This window comes from Oryctolagus cuniculus, chromosome 21, assembly GCF_051225735.1.
Source record: "Oryctolagus cuniculus isolate XC-2025 breed Fujian yellow rabbit chromosome 21, ASM5122573v1, whole genome shotgun sequence".
Taxonomy (NCBI): Eukaryota; Metazoa; Chordata; class Mammalia; order Lagomorpha; family Leporidae; genus Oryctolagus; species Oryctolagus cuniculus.
The window spans coordinates 32,719,059-32,732,741 of record NC_142887.1 but is presented as its reverse complement, the minus strand read 5'-3'; the positions used below and the strand labels follow the sequence as shown (position 1 = coordinate 32,732,741).

The 13,683-nt window shown below is 59.5% G+C and overlaps 2 protein-coding genes across 23 annotated transcripts in view; one reads left to right on the top strand and one right to left on the bottom strand.

Moving 5' to 3' along the window:
• The window catches only part of LOC100348709 (tubulin alpha-3 chain-like), a 26,186-nt gene extending 20,394 nt beyond the window's left edge, over window positions 1–5,792 (top strand). For 5 of the 6 annotated variants that reach the window (XM_089323470.1, XM_089323471.1, XM_089323472.1 and 2 more), the window contains 2 exons: window positions 232–912; window positions 2,940–5,792. In XM_089323470.1, the coding sequence (XP_089179596.1) occupies window positions 232–912; window positions 2,940–3,248 (990 nt within the window). In that variant the 3' untranslated portion in view covers window positions 3,249–5,792. Of the gene's footprint in view, window positions 1–231; window positions 913–1,486; window positions 1,688–2,939 lie in introns of those variants that run through there. The other variant, XM_089323474.1, reaches the window with a different exon arrangement.
• MZT2B (mitotic spindle organizing protein 2B) lies at window positions 4,884–13,644 on the bottom strand. Of its 17 annotated transcripts, XR_011385183.2 has the most exons (7): window positions 13,506–13,644; window positions 12,961–13,142; window positions 12,614–12,762; window positions 11,670–11,849; window positions 7,268–7,396; window positions 5,701–5,885; window positions 4,884–5,175 (listed from the first exon to the last, which is right to left on the bottom strand). XR_011385183.2 is itself a non-coding variant. In XM_070065930.2 (6 exons), exons 2-6 carry the CDS (start codon window positions 13,140–13,142, stop codon window positions 5,758–5,760), a joined length of 768 nt encoding a protein of 255 aa, XP_069922031.1. In that variant the 5' UTR covers window positions 13,506–13,644; the 3' UTR covers window positions 4,884–5,757. The 17 variants fall into 17 exon arrangements, 9 of the variants coding, with proteins under 9 accessions (XP_069922031.1, XP_051696994.1, XP_069922033.1 ...); XR_011385185.2 differs by lacking the exon at window positions 7,268–7,396; XR_011385187.2 differs by lacking the exon at window positions 11,670–11,849.
• Between the last annotated feature and the right edge of the window lie 39 nt (window positions 13,645–13,683).

The window sequence follows — 13,683 nt, the reverse complement described above, 5'->3', positions numbered from 1 at the left end:
AAAACTCAGGCCAGGATCAGGAGCCCAGGAGTCTGCAGAGGCCTCCGCGGAGGGTGCGCGTGGGACTCAGCGTGGGTCTTATCGTGCGCTTCTTTGCTTCTGCTCTAACACGTGTTCACCGCGGCCGGCTGAGTCTGTGTTAAGTTGCAGAGGCCGAGAGAAGTGAGCCCGCTGGGGGCAGGTGGGCGGCGCGGCCTGCCCGGCCAGCTCACGCTGTGTGATTTCTCGCAGGCGGACCTGTGCACGGGGCTGCAGGGCTTCCTCATCTTCCACAGCTTTGGGGGCGGCACCGGCTCCGGGTTCGCGTCTCTGCTCATGGAGCGGCTGTCGGTGGACTATGGCAAGAAGTCCAAGCTGGAGTTTGCCATCTACCCAGCGCCGCAGGTTTCCACGGCCGTGGTGGAGCCGTACAACTCCATCCTGACCACCCACACGACCCTGGAACATTCCGACTGTGCCTTCATGGTGGACAACGAAGCCATCTATGACATCTGTCGGCGCAACCTGGACATCGAGCGTCCCACGTACACCAACCTCAACCGCCTAATCGGGCAGATCGTGTCGTCCATCACGGCCTCCCTGCGATTCGACGGGGCCCTGAACGTGGACTTGACGGAGTTCCAGACCAACCTGGTGCCGTACCCCCGCATCCACTTCCCGCTGGCCACCTACGCCCCGGTCATCTCGGCGGAGAAGGCCTACCACGAGCAGCTGTCCGTGGCCGAGATCACCAACGCCTGCTTCGAGCCGGCCAATCAGATGGTGAAGTGCGACCCTCGCCACGGCAAGTACATGGCCTGCTGCATGCTGTACAGGGGCGACGTGGTCCCGAAGGACGTCAACGCGGCCATCGCCACCATCAAGACCAAGCGCACCATCCAGTTTGTGGACTGGTGCCCCACCGGCTTTAAGGTAGGCCTGGTGCCGGGAGGTATCACCCCGTCAGCAGGCAGCAGACCTCTGGGAGAATGCTGTCCCCACACCCACACCCACACCCATGGGAGACCACCCCATGGGTGTCAGCCAGGCTCAGGTCATGCGTTAGTGAACCAGAATGATCATGTATTCTGTGACATCTGTCAGTCTTACTTTCTGATCATCACAACTGTATGTGGTCAGTGTGTGTGTGTATGTAACAGAATAGGCTGTTTTCTGAGGAATTTTGTCCTTTTCTGGGTGGTAGCATTACTGTGGGAAAGGCAGGTTAAACTTAGAAGGGTTTTTAGGAGCATTTTGGTGTTGGGTGTTGTGTGTGTGTTTTAATTCTGAGGTTTTCTACAGCCTGCTGCCGCTTAATTGTCCTAGAAAGAATTTCCAAGTCCCCTCCTGTGGAGTGTTTGGTTTAACAAAAAAACCATTAAGAGCCATTAGCAATACAAATGGCCACACTGGGGCCAGTGCCAGTGGCTCACTTGGTTAATCCTCCACCTGCGGTGCCGGCATCCCATTGGGCTCCGGGTTCTAATGCCTGTTGCTCCACTTCCAGTCCAGCTTTCTTCTGTAGCCTGGGAGGGCAGTGGAGGATGGCGCAAGTGCTTGGGCCCTGTGCTCGCATGGGAGACCAAGAGAAACACCTGGCTTCTGGCTTTGGATCAGCGCAGCGCCGGCCATAGCAGCCATTTGGGGAGTGAACCAACGGAAGGAAGACCTTTCTGTCTCACTGTCTATATCTCTACCTGTCAGATAAAGGTATGGCCAATTTTTTATTTATTTCTCTTTGTAAGCTTAGAAATTCTAGGCTGGGTTTTCCTGAAGCGTACAACGTGTGGCCTGTCCCCTGTGATGGTGGGTGGCAGAAGCCTCGCGCCTCCCAGCTTTTCCCCTTGTGGGTCACCAAGTCCTGTGCATCCTGCCTGTCCTGGGCCGGCCTGGCCTTGGCCTTGCTCTGGTTCCACCACAGCAGTGGGTTCCCCTCTGGGGTTTCTTCCTCCCGGGGTCAGCTCCCTTAGCTCAGGGGCTCGCGTGGTTGGTGAGCCGGCTTCCTGACTGGCAGCGGTTTTGTGGGAGCACAGCCGCGCGGGCACACGTAGGTGTTGTCTGCGGCAGCTCTTGCAGGACAACAGCAGGGCTGAGAAGTGGTGACTGGGGCCGTGTGGCCTGGGAAGCCGTGCATTTGTACCTTCTTGCCCTTGAGCAGGAGGCCTGCTGACTTGTACCCTGCAGCCAGAGCAGCTGCCGGTCCCCACTGGATGCCTCCCCTTTGGTTTGAACCTTGGTCTTTCCCCAACCCCAACTTCAGCACTGACAGCACCCCCTGCCACCAGAGTAGCACCCTTCATGTGACCTGTGACTGTTGACCTGTCGCCTTGGCACATGCCAGTGAAGGCGTGTTTGGGGCATCGGCAGGGTGTGATCTTCCCTGGAGAGCGCCTGGTTGCAGACAGACGGCCCCTGCCTACGGGTCCTCAGCCTCGCTGTGATGCAGAAGTAGAAGCTGCACTTTGGATTCTGATCTCCGGGGCTGGCAGGGCCGTCTGGTGTTGCCAGTGGCTTCCAGAGGCAGGGGTTGCAGGAATCACACGAGCTCGCCAGCACTTTGTTATAAAACGTGTTTTGTGTTAGCTGGTTTTGCCCGACTGTCGCCTGGGTTGGTTCTGAGCGCGTGCAAGGCGGGCAGGGCTCGGCTGTGCGGTTCAGTGGTCAGAGCGCTGACTGCACTGGTGACTGGGGACGGCTGTACTGCGACAGCTCCCGAGCATGGAGGCGCCCTCGCTGTGCTGCATCTGAGGGGATGCTTCAGCTGCAGACCCCATCCCCACCTGTGGAGAGGAAGATCCTCCAAGTACACGGGCAGGGGCACCGTCTCCCACACCCGGCCTCGCAGGACGCTGGGCTCCCTGGTCATCAGCGGGTGCCTCCCGTCCTCCTGTGAGGGCAGGCAGCCGCCATTCCGGCTTTGGTAGACACTGCACTGATGCTTCCTCCTCCTCCTCCGGCAGGTGGGCATCAACTACCAGCCCCCCACCGTGGTGCCCGGGGGGGGGGGGGGGGGCGACCTGGCCAAGGTGCAGCGGGCCGTGTGCATGCTGAGCAACACCACGGCCATCGCCGAGGCCTGGGCCCGCCTGGACCACAAGTTCGACCTCATGTACGCCAAGCGGGCCTTCGTGCACTGGTACGTGGGCGAAGGCATGGAGGAAGGGGAGTTCTCCGAGGCCCGCGAGGACCTGGCCGCCCTGGAGAAGGATTACGAGGAGGTGGGCGTGGACTCCGTGGAGGCGGAGGCCGAGGAGGGGGAGGAGTACTGAGGTCTTCAGCCATCTCAGCTTGGCTGCTCCCTGGTTTACAATTAAAGTTTCTGGCCAGCGCCGCGGCTAATCCGGCGCCGGCACACCGGGTTCTAGTCCCGGTCGGGGTGCCAGATTCTGTCCCAGTTGCCCCTCTTCCAGGCCAGCTCTCTGCTGTGGCCCGGGAGTGCAGTGGAGGATGGCCCAAGTGCTTGGGCCCTGCACCCCATGGGAGACCAGGATAAGCTCCTGGCTCCTGCCTTCGGATCAGCGCGGTGCGCTGGCCGTAGCGCGGTGGCCATTGGAGGGTGAACCAAGCTTTCTCACTGTCTACTGTCTATCTCTCAATGTCCACTGCCTGTCAAAAAAAAAAAAAAAATTAAAGTTTCTGTATAAACCGCAAACCTGGCTGTCCTCCGTCTCTGCCTGCAAGGGTGCCTGGGGCGAGTCTACATCCAGGCTTTCAGATCACAGAGGTAGTTTTTCTCCATTGATTTCGCCATGGGGGCCGCCTCTGTGGGTGAGATGGGTTGACTGAAGTACAAGAACTGGAGGGTTCTCGGTGAGGTCCGGCTAGGGATGTAGGAGTTCTCTGAACTGTGGGTCAGACGTCTTTGGGGGAAGGGTGTTACTGAATTCTCTGGCATTCAGGACCCTCTGAAAGGCCACAGTGCACACCGTGACCTTCCTGCTGCATGGGACTAGGAGGCACACTCCTTCCTGCTCTCTGCCCCGGCAGCAGGAATGGGTCTGGGAGGAGCGCCACACCTTTCACCTCAAGTGAAGTGTGTTGACGTTTGTTCATAAAAGGCCTGGCAGTGTGGCACAGTGGGTTAAGCTGCCACTCACAACCCTGGTATCCCACACTGGAGTGCTGGTTTGAGTCCCAGCTCCCTGCTTATGTCCCTTGTAAGGCAGGGGATGATGGCCCAAGTATTTGGGGCCCTGCCACACCTATGGCAGTCAGGATGGAGTTCCAGGCTCCTGGCTTTGGCCTGGCCCAGCCCCGGCTGTTTGGGGAATGAGACTCCTGCGTTTGCGGAATGAACCAGAGGATGGAAGACTTCTCTTCCTCTCCATACTACTTGGCCTTTCAAATACATTTTTGAAAAAAGAAAAGGGAGGGGGTTGCCGAGCATTGTGGTACAGCAGGTTAAGCCACCCCTTGCAATGCTGGCATCCTGTTATCAGAGCACTGGCTGAAGCCTTGGCTGCTCCACTTCTGATCCAGCTCCTTCCTAATGAGCCTGGGAAAGCAGCGGAAGATGGTCCAAGTGTTTGGGCCCCTGCACCTACGTGGGAGCCTGGAAGAATCTCGCTTTGGCCTGGCCCAGCCTTGGCTATTGCAGCCATTTGGGGAATAAACCAGCAGGTGGAAGATCTGTCTAACTCTGCTTTAAAATAAATAACTCTGCTTTAAAATAAATAACTCTGCTTTAAAATAAATAACTCTGCTTTAAAATAAATAACTCTGCTTTAAAATAAATAACTCTGCTTTAAAATAAATAAGTAAATCTTAAAAAAAAAAAAGAGAGATCTTGCTCTGTCTCTCCCTTTCAAATAAGATACAAAGCACATGAGAAGGACCTGTTATTTTTATCCCCGGGGAAGCTAAGAAGGCATCCTGCCAGTTCAGTGGTTGCCACCAGACACAAGACTTCTTGGACAGTTTATTACCCAGCACGCAGCATGAGCATCAACAGATTTGCTCAGTTCCCCTGCCCCAGGCCCCAGAGGTGAGGACGGCCTTGGATATCTGTGGGGGTGACAGGTGTTACAGCAGAGGAAACCTGTATGGGGGTGGGAGGGGTGTCTCAGGCTCAGCACCCAGCCTTCAGCTCATGCTTTCACATGTGGGTGGTGACAGCCTCCACCTCAGAGGGTGCTTCCTGGGACAGAGTTGGAGATGAGACAGAACAGAGCCTAGCCTGTGGCAGTGCGGGGTTACCTAATGAGTAGAAGCAAATGGAGAAAAACGGGGACTCAGGTGGGTGTTGTACAGTGGGTTAAGCTGCCGCCTGCAACACTGGCATCCCATACGAGTGCCGGTTCAAGCCCCCGCTGCTCCACCTCCCATTCAGCTCCCTGCTCATGTGTCTGAGAAGGCAGCAGGGGATGGCCCAAGTCCTTGGGCTCCTGCCACCCATGTGGGAGACCTGGACTGGAGTTCCCGGCTGCAGCCTGGCCCAGACCCAGCTGTTGCAGGCATCTGGGGAGTGAACCAGGGGACTGAAGATCCATCTCTCCCTCTGCCTTTCAGGTAAATAAATAAGACTTTTTTCTTTTTAAAGGAAGGCCTGGCAGTACATGCATTTTTCTCTTAGGCCCAAGAGGTGTGAAGTCAGTGGTCCAAGTCACTCCGTGAGTTTAGCTGTAGCTTAACTAGGACCAGCACACAGAACTCACTCTAAGATTCAAACCCCTGATAGCACACTTCTGAGCTATTTTTAACCCAAGGAAAACAGCACTTAACCTCAGCTGGGAGGGTGGTGGAGCCACACAGGCTGGCGTGACGACCCCTGCTCCTGTCCTAGGAGCTGCTCCGAGTGGGGCTCTTTCCGGTCCCGGCCCCCTTGGGCAGCCTGGTGGCACTGGGCTGGCGGGGCAGCCTCTGGCTGGACCCCTCTCGGCCGCTGCGTTCCGCCAGTTTGTTTCTCCCTGGAGAGACACAAGAGTTAAGTGTCAGGAGCAGGCACGCCCCCGAAGCCGCAGCCCACCATGCACTCCCTGGGTGGTGTTGCTGGCAGGGCTGTTTTGGCCCAGGGTCCCAAGGCTCAGCCCTGCTCAGCTAGCACATCCCGGGGGGGCCCTTGGCCGCGTGTAGGGGTCCCGTAGGCAGGAGTGGTTGGAAAGGACACACACCACAGGTCCGTCCGGGGGAAGGTGAGCCTGGCGGGTCTAAGCGGTATCCTTCCCCCCACCCCCCAGGACCCTGCACCATGCAGCCGCTGCACCCTCCCCAGAGCCCCTCTGCACTGACCCGGCAGAGCCACCTCCAGCAGCCCGACAGGCAGGAAGCACAGCCAGGGGAGGTTCCTGACTGATCTTGGAAGCTGTTTCTCGCGCACTGCCGCACGTTCTGCACACCCAGTGGTCTTGCCCTTGGCACTGCCTACCGATTTCACAACTGAGTTCCTGCTCAGGCTCAAGTACACTGACCCTGTCCTCCTGACCACTAGGCTGTCACCCTTGGATGCAGCCACTGGTGCAAGAGCTCCTCGGTTCTAGCAGGTGTACTCTTCACTTGTATATTTTTGTGCTGATAGCCGGAAGGATCTGCAGCCGCACTTGGGCCAGGACCTTATTGTTTATTTTACTGACTTATTTATTGGGGACAGAGAGAGCTCCCATCTGCTGGCTCACTTCCCAGATGCCTGCGCCGTCTGGGCTACGCGAAAGCCGTGAGCTAGGAACACAAGCCAGGCCTTCCATGTGGGTGGCAGGGACAAACCTTAATCCATCGGCGCTGCCTCCCAGGGTCTGCATTAGCAGGAAGCTGGAGCCGGGTCTGGAACCCAGGCTCTTCATTATGGGATGCAGGTCTTAGTTCCCGGGCCCAACGCCCACCCCCAGAGCCTCACTTTAAAGAACTGGCTTCTCCGAGGCTCAGGGTGCCGACATCGTCAGCAAGACCGCAGAGCCTATGAGGACCACGCGTGTCCGGGGGCAGCCTTGTCCCAGTCCTTCCCACGTGGAGTGCCTCAGCCGGGCTCTCTGCTCCAGCCTGGCAGGGTCTGTCCCCTCCCCCGTTTCCCTTGTCCTGCCTGCTCTGACCAGCCAGCTGCATGCTTTCCCCTGCAGCCTTGAACCCAAGCCAGGGCCTGACTGTTGCGGACACTGAAAAACTTGTTTAGGCTGTTGCCTGAAACCCTGGGGAAAAAACAAAAGATGCTAAGCGCGTCCAAGCCGTGAACTCGTACCTGCAGCCCGCGGTGCCCTCAGGAAGCATGCTGTGCCCCTCTGCAAGCTCCCCTAGTGACCTGTGTGGGCTGCTCACCCTGGCATTCAGCACTTCCTTCTTTGGAATCAACTGGCCTCACCTCGGGACAGTTTGGGACAGTCCCTTTCGGGAACTCCCCTGCCGCCACTTTTGGGGTGACTCCAGCCGTGGGTTCGGACCTTCGATCCCCGCTCTTCCCTGGCCTCTTCATCAAGTTTAGTCAAATGGCCTGCAACGGGGAATTGTGAGTTCTTGGAGGAAAGAGATGCCACGGGGCGCCCTTGGGGTCCTTGAGCTCACTTGGCACATCCAACTCACTCAGCGTGGTCTCCGAACCCGGCTCTGACACGTCCTCCCATTCCAGCAGGGTCAGGACAGCCCTCCCTACAAGAACTGGAAAATTCTCCCTCGGAGAGCGAGGGGGTCTTTGCTGCCGGGGGGCGGGTACAGGGCAGGCAGAGTTACAGTGGTGCCGGCCTCTTGCCCTCCTACGGGTTTCCCCGCCTTGCTCCCCTGGGCTCCACACACTTGGCCTCAACCGTGACGCAGTAACAGGTTACCCAGAGCCGAAGGGGGAAGCGGACAGGAGCAGGTGAGCAAACTGTCACATATCCTCTGCCGCTACTCTGGTCCCCGCTGATGGCTCAGTGGACAAGGTCCCTTCTGTGGGTGGCTGGGCCCTGCTACCCTGCAGCCCCTCCCACAACATGCCAGGCTAAGGCAGAATGGGAGCTGCTGCAGCAGCTGGCCTGGCCCTGGGTGCTCGGGTGCCCACGCACCTGTGGTGCAGGGCTTTGTCACAGCCAGCTCTCCCCCAGCTAGGCACAGGTGTCTGGGCATACGCATGACTGCAGCCGGCTTCTGCGGCCTGCCACGGTTTTCTGCGTGGACCAGGAATGTGGTTTGAAGCCGGTGGGTCTGGGGTCTGCAGCGAGGTGGTGGGGAGGCCTGAGCAGCGCTTTGCAGTGGAAGAAGAGCTTCAGTCAGCCCAGCTCCCTGTGGTGGGGTTATTCAGGTCAGATGGGTAGAGGCTCGGGGCCACAGATGCTTCTAGGCCTGGCCCCTGGAGGGCCCTCTCGAGGTGCCAGGGACAAAGGCCACTGAGTGATAAGAATGGCCTGGCTTCTTATCTTTGAAAACCAGTGCTCCTGCTGTCCCCGCCACCAGCCGGCATCCACTCGGCATTCTGGGACATCCTAAAGGAGCACAAAGCATCCCTGCAGCCAGGGAGTGGGCCTTTCTCCTGCGGTGAGAGCGCCACCTTGTGGTGCTACAGGCTGGTGAGCATTTGTGTTAGGAAGGACAAGGAAAACCCTACAGGCCCAGCTCCAGGAGCCAGTCGGGCCCAGTCAAGGTGTGAGATCACACTGGACGGTGGTGGCTACACAGCAGGCCACCCCCAACATCTTCGTGAGCACACAAAATGCCCTGGTGGGGGACAATTCAGCTCCCCAGGAAAAGGCCCCAGCTTTTAAGGCTGACGGGCAGGGGACCAGGAAGATCCCAGTACTGCCGCCCCCTGTGCGGCCGGCTGCACATAGCAGGGACCTAATCAGTGCTTCCAGAACACACACAGAGCCGGCAACAGGCAGACATGCAACAGGGATGTGCACAGGTGTGCTCCAAACTCAGTGACACTTCTGGGGGAAGTGTTCTTCCCTGTGGATGGGCCCAGTGGCCTGTCCCCCACCCCGCGTGCATACCCCTTATTCGGGGCTGCTGCAAAAACATGTCACCGTTGAAATGCTGGGGCAGAGCCGCCCTACAGGGTACAACTTGAGCCACACAGGTAATTTCGAGTTTTTCTAGTAGCCAATTAAAAGGCAAAAGGAACCGGGCAATTACTTCAAATACTGTGCTTTAATTAACCCAAAATAGCCAACATACAGTTGGCCGTCTAGATTCATGGATTCTGTGTCTGTGGATTCAAGTAAGTGTGTTTTGGAAACATCCAGAAAAACAGCTGTGTCCTGAACATGCACACATCTCTTTGTTGCCATTATCCCCTCACCCAGAGTAAAGCAACCCTTACATAACATTTTCATTGTATCAGGCATCGTGAGCAATTAAAAGTCTACCAGCGGCGCTGGTGTGGTGCAGAGGGTTAAGGTGTGGCACCTTCTATGAGCACAGGTTCAAGTCCTGGTTGCTCCACTTCTGATCCAGCATTCCTGATAACGTGCCTGGGAAAGCAACGGAAGATGGCCCAAGTGTTTGGGCCCCTGCCACCCTCGTGGGAGACCCAGCTGTTGTGGCCATTTGGGGAGTGAACCAATAGATGAAAGATCTCTTTCTAACTCTACCTTTGAAATCAATCAATCTTTACGAAATAAAAGTGGGGCTGGTGTTGTGGCACAGGTTAAGCCACCACCTGCAACACTGGCATCCCATGTGAGCAGTGGTTCAAATTCTGCTGCTCCACTTCCGATCCAGCTCCCTGTTAATGCACCTGAGAAAGCAGTGGAAGGTGGCCCAAGTCCATCTTTCATGGGAGACCTGGATGGGGTTCCAGGCTCCTGGCTTCTGCCTGGCCCAACCCCAGCCACTGCAGCCATCTGGGGAAGAACCAGCAAATGGAAGGTCTCTTTCTGTGTGTATTTCTCCCTCTCTCTGTGACTCTTTCAAATAAATATTTTAGTAAATAAATAAAGCCTACCAAAAAGTAGGGCCAGCACTTGGCCTAGTGATGAAGACATTGGTTAGAATGCCCCATCCCATACCAGTGCCCGGGTTTGACAGGCCTTTGGCTCCCGACTCCGGCTTCCTGCTAATGCAGACCAAGAGGCAGCAGCGATAGCTCAAGGAGCTGGGTTCCTGCCATCCACGTGGGAGACCTGGTGCCCGGGCCAGGATGGCAGCTGCCTCTCTAGTTACAGTAATGTCTGTGGGGCGATGCATTTGCCAAGGCTGGGCCGTTTCATGTAAGGGACTTGAGCATGTAGAGATTTTAGCATCTGAGGGGCTGTTCTGGACCCACTCCCCTTTAAGCAACTGTGTTTTCATCTCAGCATGGCAGCAGGATGTAAATGATTCACGAGGCACTCCCTTCACTCCCCAGCATCTCTCGGGGATCCAGTGTGTGCCTGCCCACATGCCGTGTCTGCACCACGCCAGCCACGTGCAGCCTGTGGCCCAGCTCCTGTGAGATTCCACACGTCCTCCACTCACTCAACTTTCACCTTATGCGTCCTGAACAGACACCTTTGCAAAGACATGTGATTTCTCTAAACAGGAAACCCCCAACGGGACTTTAATTGCCCTTCCATGACTGCACAGTCTCACTGTCCCTCTGTGCTTCTGTGGTCTAACTGCCCCACCCCATTCTCTGGATGGCTGGGGGCCAGGGATCCAGGAGGCTCCATCATGCCTGCTGTAGTTTATCAAGTCCCAGAGCAGGCTGCCAGTCTGAGGCCTGGGGCAGCTCCACGCCCTGAGTCCCGTGGGAATCCTATGGGCGGTTAACCCCAGTGATCCCAGACCCCCAACGGTCATGCTGGGCCATCACATCCCTTCCAGTTGGGTCACTCTGACTGCTCCCTGGGTTTTCTCCACCCCAGATTCTGCTGCACAGCCTGAGTGGCCGGATGTGGTGACACACAGGCCTCCGAGACCTCCCTGCCTGCCTGGTGGCCCCAGCACTGGCACAGTTCCAACCTCCTTGCCTCCTGGGGCTCCCCTCTGCCCCCACTGGGCATCTCCCTGGAGCCTCCAGATCCTGTGTCCTGGACTTCTAAGCACTTCCGGGACTGAGCACTAGTCAGTGCCACCATGGATGCCAGCGCGGCCACCTCAACCCTCCGTGGTGCTCTCGGTGCCGGCACCCAGGGTTGCCAAGCTAGCAGCATCATTTCAAGGATGAGGACTCCCAGCTCCAGGAACACCCCGCAACACCTCCTCCCAGCCTACAGCCAGCTCAGCCCGCGGCCCAAACCCTGGGGGGGACCAGGAGGTGGACACTGTGGGGAGGTCATGGTGTGTGCAACCAGAGCAGCCCTGGGCTCCCACACACCGCTCGCTCCAGTGCCCACCATCATTAACACCTGGCGATGACGAAGCAGACAGGAGGGGACTCAAGTTTCTGACCGTGTCTTCCACGACATTCACAAGATGCTGCCCAGGAGGCTCGATGGAGGCAAACTTACCATCCAGGCAGCGGACAGCTTCTGAGAATCACCCTGCCTCACCCCACCCCTGGCCTGCCCTCCTCCCCCCCTCCCCACCCAGAAGAGGGGAGAGCACTGGACAGCGGGCCAACCTCACTCCAGAGGCAGCCTCTGGGGGTGCAGGGGTGCTGGTCTCACCCCCGATGCCAGGCAGGCTGCACGTTCTGCAAGGCCTACAGGACCGTGCCTCCAACAACAACCCGAGCCGGAAACCGTGCCCAGCCTCCAAGCCAGGCCGGCCCGTGTGGTCCTGTGGGCTCGGGGCTCACGGCTGCTCTGGCACTCTGCACAGACACTGGAGGGCACCAACCCACCCCGAGAGAAGCCAATGAACGCGACCTGCGAAAGGAGAGAACAGGCAGCAAGAGAACCGGAGGGGAGCAGGGGGCCCCGGAGAGAGAGGCGAGGGCGTGGCAGCTGGGCCGAGGAGCAGAGCCGGAGAGGCCGCAGGCCGCGGGGCCGAGGAAAAGGAGGGCCTTGCCGGGGGGCTACTGTTCCTGGCAGAGGGGAAGGAGGCCTCTGGAGGTCAGAGAGAGACACAAAGAGAGCAGACAGAGCATGGGTCAGCGAGGAGGGCCGCGGGCAGGCGCCCGGGGCCTCTCGCTCAGCGCAAGGTGCACAGGTGCCCCAAGCCCTGGCCACTCCCCCCACAGGGGCCCCGGCCTGCCCTCTGCCCCTCCTCGGGACACCTGGGAGGGTGTCTGGGTGCTGCCAGGCAGTGGGAGCTGGCCCTGGACCCCGTTCCCTCTGCTGGGGAGGTTCCAAGGATGACCCGAGCAGCAGCAGCAGCAGCAGCAACGCACAGGAGGAACAGCTGGAGCCAGTCACAGTCGACGTCACCAGCACCTGCTCATCCCCCGGTCAGGGCGGTGACAGTGAGGGAGCCCTTCAAACCTGGGACGCCGGGGGTCTTGTGCTCCCCTCCCCCGCACTCTGCCTGGGGGAGCCGGAGGGCTGGGCCGGGGTGGGGTCCAGGTGAGGGGGTGCCAAGAAGGCTTGTGCCTGCCCGGCCCCCTAAGCACTTCCGCATCAGCACCGATGGCGAAGGGACAGGGACCAGAAACCAGGTCTATTCCTGAGTCTGAGGCGTGACAGCAGGAGTGAGGATGTGCCTGGGGCAGTTGGGCCCTAGCCTGGGGACACCCACACTACGACCACCTGATCTGCAGGTGCGCGTGCAAGGGTTATCCATGACGCCAGGGCACAGGGGCCTGGCCACTCGGGGCCAAACCCACCCTCCTCCCTGCCAACCCGGCAACCGCTGTCCCCCCAGGGGTTCTGACCTCGGGTTTCGGGAACGCCTGATGCGGGCAGAGACAGGGCCGCGGGGTCCGGGGGCTCGCTCGCCAGCCTCTGCCCGGCACACATGGACTTCAGCATCTGGAAGACGGCGAGCGGGGCCACGTTCAGGTTCAGCAGGTCTACCAGGATCCTGGCGAGGACAGATGCGGGGCGCCGTGAGCCCTCGCCCCTGCGCAGCCACCAGGGCCCCTCAAGAGCCAGGGGTGAGGGTGGGGGTCTCTCCTGGACCAGCAAGCCCGAGCCGGGAGGGGGCCTGGAGCGCAGGCGAGTCTGGGGGTGGGGGCGGGGGGTCAGCCGAGCGCGAAGCCCCCGGACCCGCGCCGCTCACTTGAACACGTCGGGATCGATGGCGGCGCCGGCCGCTTGCGCCAGCTCGTACAGCTCCATCTCCTCGGCGCTCAGCACCTTCTTCCGCCGCAGCGCGAGCTTCTGCAGGGTCGCCGCCTCCAGCCCGGTGCACGCCCCAGAGCCGGGACCCGCGCCCGCCGGCGCCGCAGCAGCAGACGCCATCTGTACCGCAGGGAACAAGGTGAGCGCTGGGATCCCGCGCGTTCCCACCCGGGTCCGCTCCCAGGCGCCGCCACAGCGCCCTCTACCGCCTGCCGTGCCCCGCCGCGGCCCCGGCACATCCGGGCCACAAGCAGGCCCCTAGGCGGGAGGGCAGAAACCCAGGGCGACCTCCACGTCGTGGTTGGAGCCCCCGGACATTTGTGGAGCTCCTGCTACCTGCCAGGCAGCGTTTTAGGAGTGGGGGGGGGCTGCTGTGGAGGGACGCAGAAGTCCACTCCCCGAGGAGCAGGTCATGCTTGCCTGGCATACAGTGGGCGCTCAATAAATGCCCATAGGCTAAAGGGCGTTCAGTGTAGCGCGTACTTGTCTGTTCCGCGCCGGGGGTCGAGCACCCCGGGATCGATCGAGTTAACGGTTTCTGCTTCCGCTCATGCGCACTTTTTGCCGCGGATAAAATGCGCGTTGACGACTAGGGGGCGCGGATGGCGGCACTGCGCACGCGCACTCGGCGGTCGCCCGTCTCCTCGGGGCGGGCCTTCTC